The 12,837-nt window shown below is 37.3% G+C and overlaps 1 protein-coding gene across 2 annotated transcripts; it reads left to right on the top strand.

The window, feature by feature from the left end:
- Positions 1-1,064: 1,064 nt before the first annotated feature.
- On the top strand, positions 1,065-3,303 carry LOC306669115 (chondroitin sulfate N-acetylgalactosaminyltransferase 2-like). 2 transcript variants are annotated; one of them, XM_079152965.1, is made up of 2 exons: positions 1,065-2,600; positions 2,693-2,935. In XM_079152965.1, exons 1-2 carry the CDS (start codon positions 1,397-1,399, stop codon positions 2,785-2,787), a joined length of 1,299 nt encoding a protein of 432 aa, XP_079009091.1. In that variant the 5' UTR covers positions 1,065-1,396; the 3' UTR covers positions 2,788-2,935. The 2 variants fall into 2 exon arrangements, with proteins under 2 accessions (XP_079009091.1, XP_079009090.1); XM_079152964.1 differs by having other exon boundaries at positions 1,065-3,303.
- The last annotated feature ends 9,534 nt before the right edge of the window (positions 3,304-12,837 follow it).

Here is a 12,837-nt window from a genome sequence, read left to right as displayed (position 1 = left end):
TTTTTAAAAGTTAATTCGAACAAGAACAGTTTATTCTCCTGCTTCTTTTACAAGCTCAATTTCCAGAAGCAGTCCTTTTCTTACAAGAACTGCAATCCTCTATTATTGGGTTCATGCAATTCCAGTTCTGCTGGGTCACTGGCTGAACCCAGATTTTGTGCATTCTTTGAATGTTAGACTTTTTGTAGAATGTTTCTGATGACACTCCAGAAGATCAACTGATACCTGCCACATTTGGGTAGACCATGTAGGAAGAGTTTCACTCTTTCTTGGGGAAAGCTTGCTGATACCTTCATAGTGGGGACCATGTTTCCAGTTAGTTTTTTAGAAGGTAACTGTTCTCAGTTCCTCTAGGGGTTCTCAAATAAGACCTAATGATCATGGTGCCTCACTCTATATGTTGCATCTCTTGCTTCCCATCTGAGGTTTTCCTGCTGCCTTTGAGACACTGTGAAAGTGCACTGTCTTGCCCAACGGGGTCTAGTAAGCTACAGAGTATGTGACAGGTATCAAGTGTCACTGACGTGTTTCTACTTACTAGCTCTCTTCACGTATGCTGTATGGCTGCTACTGTGGTTGCTTTCTCTGCTATTTTGAGATCTAGCCTCTTCATAGCTGCAGAAGAACCAAGTGGTACAATCCTGAAGTGTGTCACAGTTGTATCAAAAGTTTATAGGGTGAACTTTTTCCAATGGCAGTTGAGAGAATATAAATAAATGTGTCTGTCTTTCTCTCCCTGGACAGACTATTCAGAAACACAGCAGATTCAACAGACTCTCCTATGACATCCCAGTGGCTTGACTGAAAGCTCTAGTGAGGTTGGTAATTTACCACTTGAATTTGCTCTCCATCTCTTTTTCTATTTTCTCTTTCCCGCAGTCCTTCCATAGAATTGCTTTTCTTAAACAATAAGTGGTGGTGGTTGTTTTACCTCAGGCTCTTTCTAGGAAATCAAATGAAGACAGTTATGATCTTAAGAACCACCAGTCTCTTTTCCTATAATCAAATCATATTTGTCTCATTAAAAAAGGTCAGTAACAGGCCGTCCTCGGCGCGGAGGCGCGCCCGGCGGGTGGGCTGCTGAGGCGGCGCGGCCCATGCGCTCCGGACGCCGCCCGTGTGTGCCCGCTGCCCCGGAGGTGGCGGTAGCTCGGTGCTCGCGGTGCACCGAGAGGGCCAGCGCGAATATTCATCACCCATATAATGGATTTTATAGTTCAGATTGTTTTATTCTGGATTTCATGGTAACAAAACAGGAAGCATTAATTTCTCATTTCTGCAAGTAGTCATGACTACTGAGAAAAGAATTTTTTTAAGCTACAACAGAATTCATTTTGGTACCTTTTATGGAAATCCTGATTTTGTTTTTAATTTTTAATAACTTTTTGCTAAAAGTATGAAGAAGCAGCTTATCTTGTTAGGCAAATACACATTAATAAGAATGTCTAGAAGAGGATCAGTCCTTCATATCCGGACCCACTGGCTATTGTTGGGACTTGCTTTGCTCTGTAGCTTGGTATTATTTATGTACCTTCTGGAATGTGCCCCTCAAACTGATGGAAACGCATCTCTTCCTGGTGTTGTCGGAGAAAATTATGGTAAAGAGTATTATCAAGCCCTCCTGCAGGAACAAGAAGAACATTATCAAACCAGGGCAACCAGTCTGAAACGCCAAATTGCCCAACTAAAACAAGAATTACAAGAAATGAGCGAGAAGATGAAATCATTACAAGAGAGAAAGAATATAGGGGCTAATGGCATAGGCTATCAAGGCAACAAAGAGCAACCATTTAGTGATCTTTTAGAATTTCTTCATTCCCAGATTGACAAAGCTGAAGTTAGCACAGGAGCCAAACTACTCAGTGAGTATGGGGTTATTCCTTTTGAAAGTTTTACTTTAATGAAAGTGTTTCAGTTGGAAATGGGTCTCACTCGTCATCCTGAAGAAAAGCCTGTTAGAAAAGACAAACGAGATGAATTGGTAGAAGTTATTGAAGCTGGCTTGGAGGTCATTAATAATGCTGATGAAGATGATGAACAGGAAGATGAGGAGGGTCCCCTTGGAGAGAAACTTACATTGAATGAAAATGACTTCATAGAAGGTTATTATCGCACTGAGAGAGATAAGGGAACACAGTATGAACTCTTTTTTAAGAAAGCAGACCTTATGGAATATAGACATGTGACCCTCTTCCGCCCTTTTGGACCTCTCATGAAAGTGAAGAATGAGATGATTGATATTACTAGATCAATTATTAATATCATTGTGCCACTTGCTGAAAGAACTGAAGCATTTGCACAGTTTATGCAGAACTTCAGGGATGTTTGTATTCATCAGGACAAGAGAATTCATCTCACAGTGGTGTATTTTGGTAAAGAAGGTCTATCTAAAGTCAAGTCTATCCTAGAATCTGTCACAAGTGAGTCTAATTTTCACAATTACACCTTGGTTTCATTGAATGAAGAATTTAATCATGGACGAGGACTCAATGTGGGTGCCCGAGCTTGGGACAAGGGAGAGGTCTTGATGTTTTTCTGTGATGTTGACATATTTTTCTCAGCCGAATTCCTTAACAGCTGCCAATTAAATGCTGAGCCAGGTAAAAAAGTGTTTTACCCTGTGGTGTTCAGTCTTTACAATCCTGCCATCATTTATGCCAACCAGGATGCACCGCCACCTGTGGAACAGCAGCTGGTTCACAAAAAGGATTCTGGTTTTTGGCGAGATTTTGGCTTTGGAATGACTTGTCAATATCGATCAGATTTTCTAACCATTGGTGGCTTTGACATGGAAGTAAAAGGTTGGGGTGGAGAAGATGTTCATCTTTATCGAAAATACTTACATGGTGACCTTATTGTGATTAGAACTCCAGTTCCTGGTCTTTTCCACCTCTGGCATGAAAAACACTATGCAGATGAGCAAACCCCTGAGCAGTACCGCATGTGTATCCAGTCCAAAGCCATGAACGAGGCTTCTCACTCCCACCTGGGAATGATGGTCTTCAGGGAAGAAATAGAGATGCATCTTCATAAACAGGCATACAGGACAAACAGCGAGGCTGTTGGTTAACAAAATCATTAATGCATAACAGTCTGAACCACAAACCAGCACTATTTATTTAGCCTTAATTCCAGTTCCAGATGCTGTGCCTCTTCCAGAAAAGACTTGTTTATTTTTCATGTTCTTTCTGACATTACTTTAGCAGTTCAACTTGATAGAAGAAAAAAACAAGTGTTTCATCACAAAACCTATTTTGTGACAATACTGCACTATGGAATAGGAGACAAAATGAAATCTGCTTGTCCCAAAAAAAAAAAAAAAAAAAAAAAAAAAAAAAAGGTCAGTAACAGCTGTAAATTTGTAAATTACAGGAAGTCAATTTTTTTAGACTTAATTGACTAAAATACAAAAAGGGAACAGAATTGAAACCATGACCATTGGGCTTCAAAAAAGTAGAGAAGGTTGTCTCACTAGAAACACCATGTGGAATTCTCTGACTCTACTTGGGTGCTTTGTATGTGAGAGACAGCATGGTGGGTGGACGGCAGTTACACATGCAACTATTCAAGTCACTGGCACTGAAAATATCTTCCTTGATTTGCAAGAGGTGGAGTTTAGGATTTTTAAGGGATAGACATGTCAGAAATAACTCTGATTTAGCAATAGGACAATATGGGTAAACAGGTTATCCCACAGGTAATAGTTTGCTTGCTATGTGATTTATATCACTGCATACTATGCATTCATCACAAAATATCCAGAGCAAATTTGCCAATGTACTGTGTTTAAATAATAATAGCCAGAATTAGGAGAACAAAAGAGCATAGTATGAGCACTACTTTCCTCTCACAGGAAGAAAATAGGATGAAAACAATCCTACCAAATTTTTGATAAAGGCAAGTTCAGACACATAAAATACTTAGCAGCTCTATTAATTTTTTACTTCTAATTAGTGGTAATCTAATTGTTTTGGGACTGGAGGTGTCGGGATAAAGGGCAGGGAACCCAACTTGATAAAGGCTCAAGTAATGTGACATTAATAGTACAAATTCAGAAATTCTCCTATCCTCACACTTTATGTGTGTGTGTACATATATTGAGTACTTTCGACCACATCAAATTTCTCATCAAATGCTAAATACATGGTTTGATGACTGATTAACACATAAGGGTAGACCTTGTTTCTATTATACGTAAGTAATCTCATGATGTGTACTTTGTCTTGTGACTGAGGTTGTACAAGTTCAAAATGTGTAGGCATCCAAGTGGCTGCACACATTATCAAATCATAAATAGCATGTTAGAGAGAGGTTTAACTTATCTGAGATTAGAGGAAGTTCTGACTAATATCTTTATCCTTCGAACCCTGAAATGAATAGCTATGCCATGTGTTTGTTTCTAAAAAGCAAAGCTTCTCTACAGGTTTAAGCTGCAGGTTTTAAAGCAAAGACTTTATCATGTAAAGTCCTCTGTAACTGGTCAATTTTTCTGTGGTACCTCACTAAAAAGAATTTTCTCTTTCAGGAAAAGAGTCACTAATAGTGACAATAAATAGAAAATAAAAAGTCTTTTGAGGCTTTTTGTTTTGTTTTGTTTTTTGTTTTTTTGGTACAGGGGAATGAACTCAGTGGCACTCAACCACTAAGCCACATCCCCAGCCCTATTTGTATTTTATTTAGAGACAAAGTCTCACGAAGTTGCTTCGTGCCAAATAAAGGAGAAACCAAGTCCTGTCAAAAAGCAAAAATGAGCCAAATGACCAGGAAGACAAATCATATTTCAATAATAACCCTGAATGTTAATGGCCTTAACTCATCAATCAAAAGACATAGACTGGCAGATTGGATTAAAAAGAAAGATCCAACAATATGCTGCCTGCAAGAGACTCATCTCATAGGAAGAAATACCCACAGACTAAAGGTGAAAGGATGGGAAAACACAAACCAAGCACATGGACTCAGCAAAAAAGCTGGAGTATCCATCCTCATATCCAATAATGTGGGCTTCAAGCCAAAATTAGTCAGAAGGGATAAAGAAGGGCATTTCATACTGCTTAAGGGAAGCATAAATCAGCAAGACATAATAATCATAAATATCTATGCCCCAAACAGTGACTCATCCATATATGTCAAACAATACCTTCTCAATGCCAGAAATCAATAGACCACAACACAATAATACTAGGTGATTTTAACACACCTCTCTCACCACTGGACAGATCCTCCAAACAAAAATTGAATAAAGAAACCATAGATGTCAGTAACAAAATCAATAATTTAGACTTAATGGACATTTATAGAATATACCATCCAACAAAGAGTGAATACACTTTCTTCTCAGCAGCACATGGATCCTTCTCTAAAATAGAGCATATATTATGCCACAAAGCTACTGTTAGCAAATGCAAGAAGACAGAGATAATACGTTGTATTCTATCAGATCATAATGGATTGAAATTAGAAATAAATGACAGAATAAAAAACAGAAACTACTCCAACACCTGGAGATTAAATAATATGCTATTGAATGATGCATGGATAACAGAAGACATCAGGGGGAAATAAAAAAATTCTTAGAAGTAAACAAGAATGAACACACATCATATAAAAATCTCTGGGACACTATGAAAGCAGTTCTTAGAGGAAAATTTATTTCATGGAGCACATTCGAAAGAGAAGAAAATATCAAGAAATAAACGACCTAACACTACAGCTCAAAGCCCTAGATAAAGAAGAAGAGACCAACACCAAAAGTAGTAGAAGACAGGAAATAGTTAAAATCAGAGCTGAAATCAATGAAATTGAAACAAAAGAAACAATCAAAAAAAAAATCAACAAAATAAAAGGTTGGTTCTTTGAAAAAATAAACAAAATTGATAAACCCTTGACACACTAACAAAGAGAAGGAGAAAACTCAAATTACCAAAATTCAGAATGAACAAGGAAATATCACAACAGACAGGATTGAAATACAAATCATAATTAGAAGCTATTTTGAAAATCTATACTCCAACAAAATAGAAAATCATGAAGATATCAACAGGTTTCTAGAGACACATGAATTACCTAAACTGAAACAGGAGGACATACACAATTTAAATAGATCAATTTCAAGCAATGAAATAGAAGAAGTCATCAGAAGCCTACCAACAAAGAAAAGTCTGGGACCAGACGGGTTCTCAGCCGAGTTCTACAAAACCTTTAAAGAAGAGCTCATTCCAATACTTCTCAAAGTATTCCATGAAATAGAAGAGGAGGGAACCCTTCCAAACTCATTCAATGAAGCCAATATCACCCTGATACCTAAACCAGACAGAGACACATTGAGGAAAGAAAATTTCAGACCAATATCCTTAATGAACATTGATGCAAAAATTCTCAACAAAATTTTAGCAAATCACATACAAAAATATATTAAAAAGATAGTGCACCACGATCAAGTGGGTTTTATCCCAGGGATGCAAGGTTGGTTCAACATCTAGAAATCAATAAATGTCATTCACCATATCAACAGACTGAAAGTCAAGAATCACATGATTATTCTGATAGATGCAGAAAAAGCATTTGATAAAATGCAGCATCCCTTCATGCCTAAAGCACTAGAAAAAATAGGAGAGTGGGAACATTTCTTTACATTGTGAAGGCAATCTATGACAAGCCCATGGCCAATATCATTCTAAGTCATGAAAAACTGAAAGCATTCCCCCTAAAAACTGGAACACCGCAGGGATTCCCTCTTTCACCACTTCTATTCAACATTGTCCTTGAAACTCGAGCCAGAGCAATTAGACCAAAGAAATTAAAGGGGTACGAATAGGAAAAGAAGAACTCAAACTATCCCTATTTTCTGATGACATGATTATATATTTAGAGGAACCAGGAAATTCCACCAGAAAACTTTTAGAACTCATAAGTGAATTCAGTAAAGTAGCAGGTTATAAGATCAATGCTCACAAACTTAACGCATTTTGACTTCTCTTTCTGATGATTCTTCAGAAAGAGAAGTTAGGAAAACTACCCCATTCACAATAGCTTCAAAAAAAATAAAATACTTGGGAATCAATCTAACAAAAGAGGTGAAAGATCTCTACAATGAGAACTACAGAACCCTAAAGAAAAAAAATTAAAGAAACCCTTAGAAGATGGAAAGATCTCCATGTTCTTGGATAGGCAGAATTAATATTGTCAAAATGGACATACTACCTAAAGTGCTATACAGATTCAATGCAATTCCAATTAAAATCCCAATGATGTGACTTACAGAAATAGAGCAAGCAATCATGAAATTCATCTGGAAGAATAAGAAACCCAGAATAGTTAAAGCATTCCTTATCAGGAAAAGTGAAGCAGGAGGTATCGCAATACCAGAACTTCAACTATACTACAAAGCAATAGTAACAAAAATGGCATGGTATGGGTACCAAAATAGACAGGTAGATCAATGGTACACAATAGAGGACATGGACACAAACACAAATAAATGCAATTTTCTCATACTAGACAAAGGTGCCAAAAATATGCAATGGAGAAAAGATAGCCTCTTCAACAAAGGATGCTGGGAAAATTGGCATTCATATGCAACAGAATGAAAATTAACCCCTATCTCTCACCCTGCACAAAACTCAACTCAAAATGGATCAAAGACCTTGGAATCAGACCAGAGACCCTGCATCTTATAGAAGAAACAATAGATCCAAATCTTCAACATGTTGGCTTAGGATCAGACTTCCATAACAGTACTCCCATAGCACAAGAAATATAAGCAAGAATCAATAACTGGGATAGATTCAAACTAAAACTTTTCTTAGCAAAGGAAACTATTAGCACTGTGAAGAGAAAGCATACAGAGTAGGAGAAAATCTTTGCCACTCACACTTTAGACAGAGCACTAATTTCCAGAATATATAAAGATCTCAAAACACTCTACACCAAGAATACAAATAACCAAATCAACAATAGGCTAAGGAAATGAACAGACACTTCACAGAAGAAGATGTACAAACAATCAACAGATATATGAAAAAATGTTCAACATCTCTAGTAATAAAAGAAATGCAAATCAAAACTACCCTAAGATTCCATCTCATCCCAATTAGAATGGCGATTATCAAGAATACAAGCAACAATAGGTGTTGGAGAGGATGTGGGGGAAAAGGTACACTCATACATTGCTGGTAGGGTTGCAAATTAGTGCAGCCACTCTGGAAAGCAGTGTGGAGATTCCTTAGAAAACTTGGAATGGACCCACCATTTGACCCAGCTATCCCACTCCTCGGCCTATACCCAAAGGACTTAAAATCAGCATACTACAGAGATACAGCCACATCAATGTTCATAGCTGCTCAATTCACAATAACCAGATTTGGAACCAATCTAGGTGCCCTTCAATTGATGAATGGATAAAGAAACTGTGGTATATATATATAATGGAATGTTACTCAGCCATAAAGAATAATAAAATTATGGCATTTACAGGCAAATGGATGAAATTGGAGAATATCATGCTATGTGAGATAAGCCAATCTCAAAAAACCAAAGGACGAATGATCTTGCTGATAAGTAGATGATGACACATAATGGGGGGGTGGGGGACAGGCAAGAATGGAGGAAGGAGGGACTGTATAGAGGGAAAAGAAGGATGGGAGGGGTGGGGGAAAGGAAAAAAAAACAGAATGAATCAAACACCATTACCATATCTAAATGTATGATTACATAAATGGTATAAGTGAGGAAGGCATATCAAAAACTGACATCAACTGATGGATAGGCTTTTGCACCAGTTAGCCAGATTGTGAATGCAAAAGGTTTTTTTGTTTGTTTGTTCTTTCTCAATACTTAGGATTAAACCCATGGGTGCTTTATCACTGAGCTACATCCCCAGTTCATCTTATTTTATTTCTTCAATTAAATTAAATTTGACTTTATTTTATTTTATTTTATTTTAGACAGGATTGGTCTGGCCTCAAACTTGTAATCCTCCTGCCTCCACCCAAATTGCCCGGAGGACAAGTGTGTATCACCATTCCTGGTTAAGAAAAGTTCTTGAAGGAATTAAAAGTGCTATTCTAGTGAACACACTAATAATAAGAAAGTTAAATAGCATTGTTGCTGTTATGGGGAAAGATTTAATGTTCTGGATAGATCATCACACCAGCCACATTACTTTATGCTGAAAGTTAATCCAAAGCAAAACCCTAAGTCTATTCAATTTTGTGAAGCCTGAGTGAGATCGAAAAACTACAGAGGAGTTTGAAGCTGACAGGTTGCTTCTTGAGGCTTACGGAAAGAAGACACCTCCATAACATAAAAGTGCAAGGAAAAGCAGCAAGCGCTGGTGTAGAATCTGCAGTGAATTGTCTAGAAGAGCTAGCTAAGATAATTGATGTAGGTGGCTATGCTAAACATTAGATTTTCCATTTAGATGAAGACGTTTTATATTGGAATAAACCATCTAGAACTTCCACAGCTAGAGAGGTGTCAGTGTCCAGCTTTACAGCTTCAGAAGACAGAATAATTCTTACTAGGGGATAATGCAACTGGTGACTTTAAAGTTATTGCTCATTTACCGTTCTGAAAAACTCAGGACCATTAAGAATTATACTAAATCTACTCTACCTGTGCTTTATAAAGGAAATAAAACCTGGACAACATTTCTGTTTGTCACATGCCTTGCTGAATATTTTAAACCTCCTATTGAGACCTGCTATTTAGAAAACAGGACTCTTTTAAAATATAACTGTTTATTGACAGTGTACTTGGTCATACAAGAACTTTGATGGATATACATAATGAAATTAATGTTTTTATGCCTGCTAGCACATCAACCATGCAACCCATGAATCAAGGAGTAATTTTTCTTTGAGGTCTTATCATTTTTAATTATTTTGTCCTTCTTGCAGTGCTGTGGATCAAACCCAGGGCTTCATGCATAGGAGGCAGATAGATACTACACCACTAAGCTATATGCCCAACCTTATTATTACAAGCCTAATTATTTAAGAAATACTCTATAGCTGCAAAAGATAGTGATTTCTCTGAAGAATCTTAGCAAAACAAATTGAAAATCTCTGCAAAGATTCACCATTCTAGATGTCATTAAGAATATGTATGATTAGCTGGGCACAGTGGCGCACACCTGTAATCTCAGTGGTTTGGGAGGCTGAGACAGGGGGGTTGCGAGTTCAAAGCCAGCCTCAGCAAAAGCGAGATGCTAAGCAACTTGGTGAGACCCTGTCTCTAAATAAAATACAAAAATAGGACTGGGGATGTGGCTCAGTGGTTGAGTGCCCCTGAGTTTAATCCCTGGTACCTGCCCCACCAAAAAAGAATATATATGATTCATTGGAAGACATCAAAATAGCAACATGAACAGGATTTTAAAGAAGCTGATTTCAACCCTCATGGATGACTTTGAGGGATTCAAGACTTCAATGGAAAAAGTAACTTCAGATATGGTTGGACTAGGAAGAGAACTAGAATTAGAAGTGGAACTTGAAGATGTGGCTGAATTGCTGAAATTGCATAATGAAATTTAAGTAGATTAAGAGTTCCTTCTCATGGGTGGATAAAGAAAGTGGTGTCTTGAGATGTACTGTACTTGTCAACATGTGAGGAGCATTGCTGAAATTATAACACAGAATTTAGAATATCACATAAGATTAGTTGGTGAAGCAGTCACAGGGTTTTAGAGTACTGACTCCAATTTTAAAAGAATTTCTACTGCAGGTAAAATGCTCTCACGCCACATTGCATGCTATAGAGAGCTCTTGTGAAAGAGTCAATTAATGTGGCGATCTTCATTATATTACTTTTCAGAAATTGCCATAGCCACCCCAGTCCGCAGCAACAACCATGCTCATCAGTCAGCAAGTATCCACATAGAGGCTAGAGCCATTGGCAGCAAAAAGATTACTACTTGCTGAAGTCTCAGCTGATTGTTAGCATTTCTGGAGCAATAAAGTATTTTAAAATAAGCTATGTGCATTTTTAGACATAATGCTATTGCACATAATTTTTATGTGTACTAGGAAAACAAAATAATCTCCTGTGACTCCCTTTATCGTGCTACTCACTGTATTGCCATTATCTGTAACCAAATCTGCAATATCTCCAAGGTGATTGCACCTTAAGATTTGTTACATGAGGCAAACAATTTTTAGTCAAAATTCCGGTAATTGAATTCAGTTGAAATACTAATATTGAATGAAATGTATCTGATGTATTTTAATTAATTTCTTAAAATAAAATAAGTATATCTTTAAGATATCATTAGAATTGCTGATAGAAATGAACCTAAGCTAAGAAATTTCACTCAAAATTACAGTATTGGTAGCTATCCCTAAGCTGGTACATTTTATTAATTTTTGGCACACTAAATGGAAAAAAAAAAACAGTATCAGCGAGTAAGGAGATCCCTGCTATCAGTAGTACTCAAGTAAAGAAGACAATTTTATCTACCTTTGTGGAGTGCAATTTTAAGAACAGACCCATCACCACTGAGAAGTCCAAATCTGAGAGTCTTTATTAGCCGGCCAGTTGACTGTCTCACACAATTCCCAAAATGGTTATTGGGAGAACAGCCCTGACCGTAAGATTGCAGGGGGTTTTATACCATGTTAGTACATCAATCATGTTGCTATGATTCAAAACTACAAACTAACATCTTGAGATCTAAAATCATAAGCAGAAGGGGAAGTGGGTCAAAATGACCTTACTGAGTTACAAGTTAAAGAATGGTAACTAACACCTAGACAATTGTTGCTGATATGGTACATTGTTTAAGAAAAATAGGAATTAAAAAGAGAACGATTTTATATTATATTAGAATTGCCATTTTGTGTTGCCAAACATGCTATGCTAAGCAACTGTTGATGGGTACAGAGGCAGGGTGTTCCCATGTGAGAAGCATTTCCTACATAACATGGAGTCTCAGGGTAAAATGGAGTCTGTTTAGTCATTGCCCATATAGCCTGGCCTATAACATTTCCATGGAGTCAAATATGTCAACCCATCACACTACTGGATGAGAAGTCAGATTTAGTGACTTCAGATCTTTCTTATATCTTCGGATGTCAGTGCCTTTTGCAGTCAGATTTCATTTTTTATAAAAAGTAGTGGATGAGTTATGAATGTCCTTAGATTTCTGCGATGTCGGGAGTGGCGACTGAATTATAGGTCTTGAACTGTCCTGTGACAGAGGCAATGCCTCTCTTGGGCACTCTCGGTGCGAAGGCCTTGATATGAGACTGCCCAGTTGTTATGGTGACAACCTGTTCAATAGGAGGTTCTGTGCCAGTCAGGAGTTATTCAGTTCTTGACCTTGAGGTTCAGATGCCAGCTGCTTGAAGGTAGAAAGTTATGGGCACAAGCTGATAATCATAATCAGACTGCTTGTACTCATAACCTTGGTTCTACTTTGAATAAACTTTCTCACAATAAATCCTTTTGATGTTTACACCTATGTAATAAACATGCTGAGCTTCTTGTGTGTCACTAACTCCCTACCAAAGAGTAGTAAACCACCGAGATCAGCTTTTTCTCTATTTGTGTGTCTGTCTTTTCTCTATCCCCTCACTACCAGGTCAGGGAACCTGAATTAACAGCCATGCAGGTTGCAGCACCAAGAAATCTTAGTAGAATTTTTATGACCTAGTAATATTTTTGAATATTTTACAAGACTATTCCATACACAAGCACCATGAGATAATTCTAGTAAATCTTTACTGTCCTGGAAAAATCTTTAGATGAGATTCCCCACAGAAATATTATTCAAGGCCATCACCAAAATTTAGTGTGGAAAATATGACAGAATGAAGTAGAAAAAGTTACTTTAGGAGA

Source organism: Sciurus vulgaris, assembly GCF_902686455.1.
Source record: "Sciurus vulgaris genome assembly, chromosome: 9".
NCBI classification, from domain to species: domain Eukaryota; kingdom Metazoa; phylum Chordata; class Mammalia; order Rodentia; family Sciuridae; genus Sciurus; species Sciurus vulgaris.
This window is presented reverse-complemented; position numbering and strand designations above follow the sequence as displayed.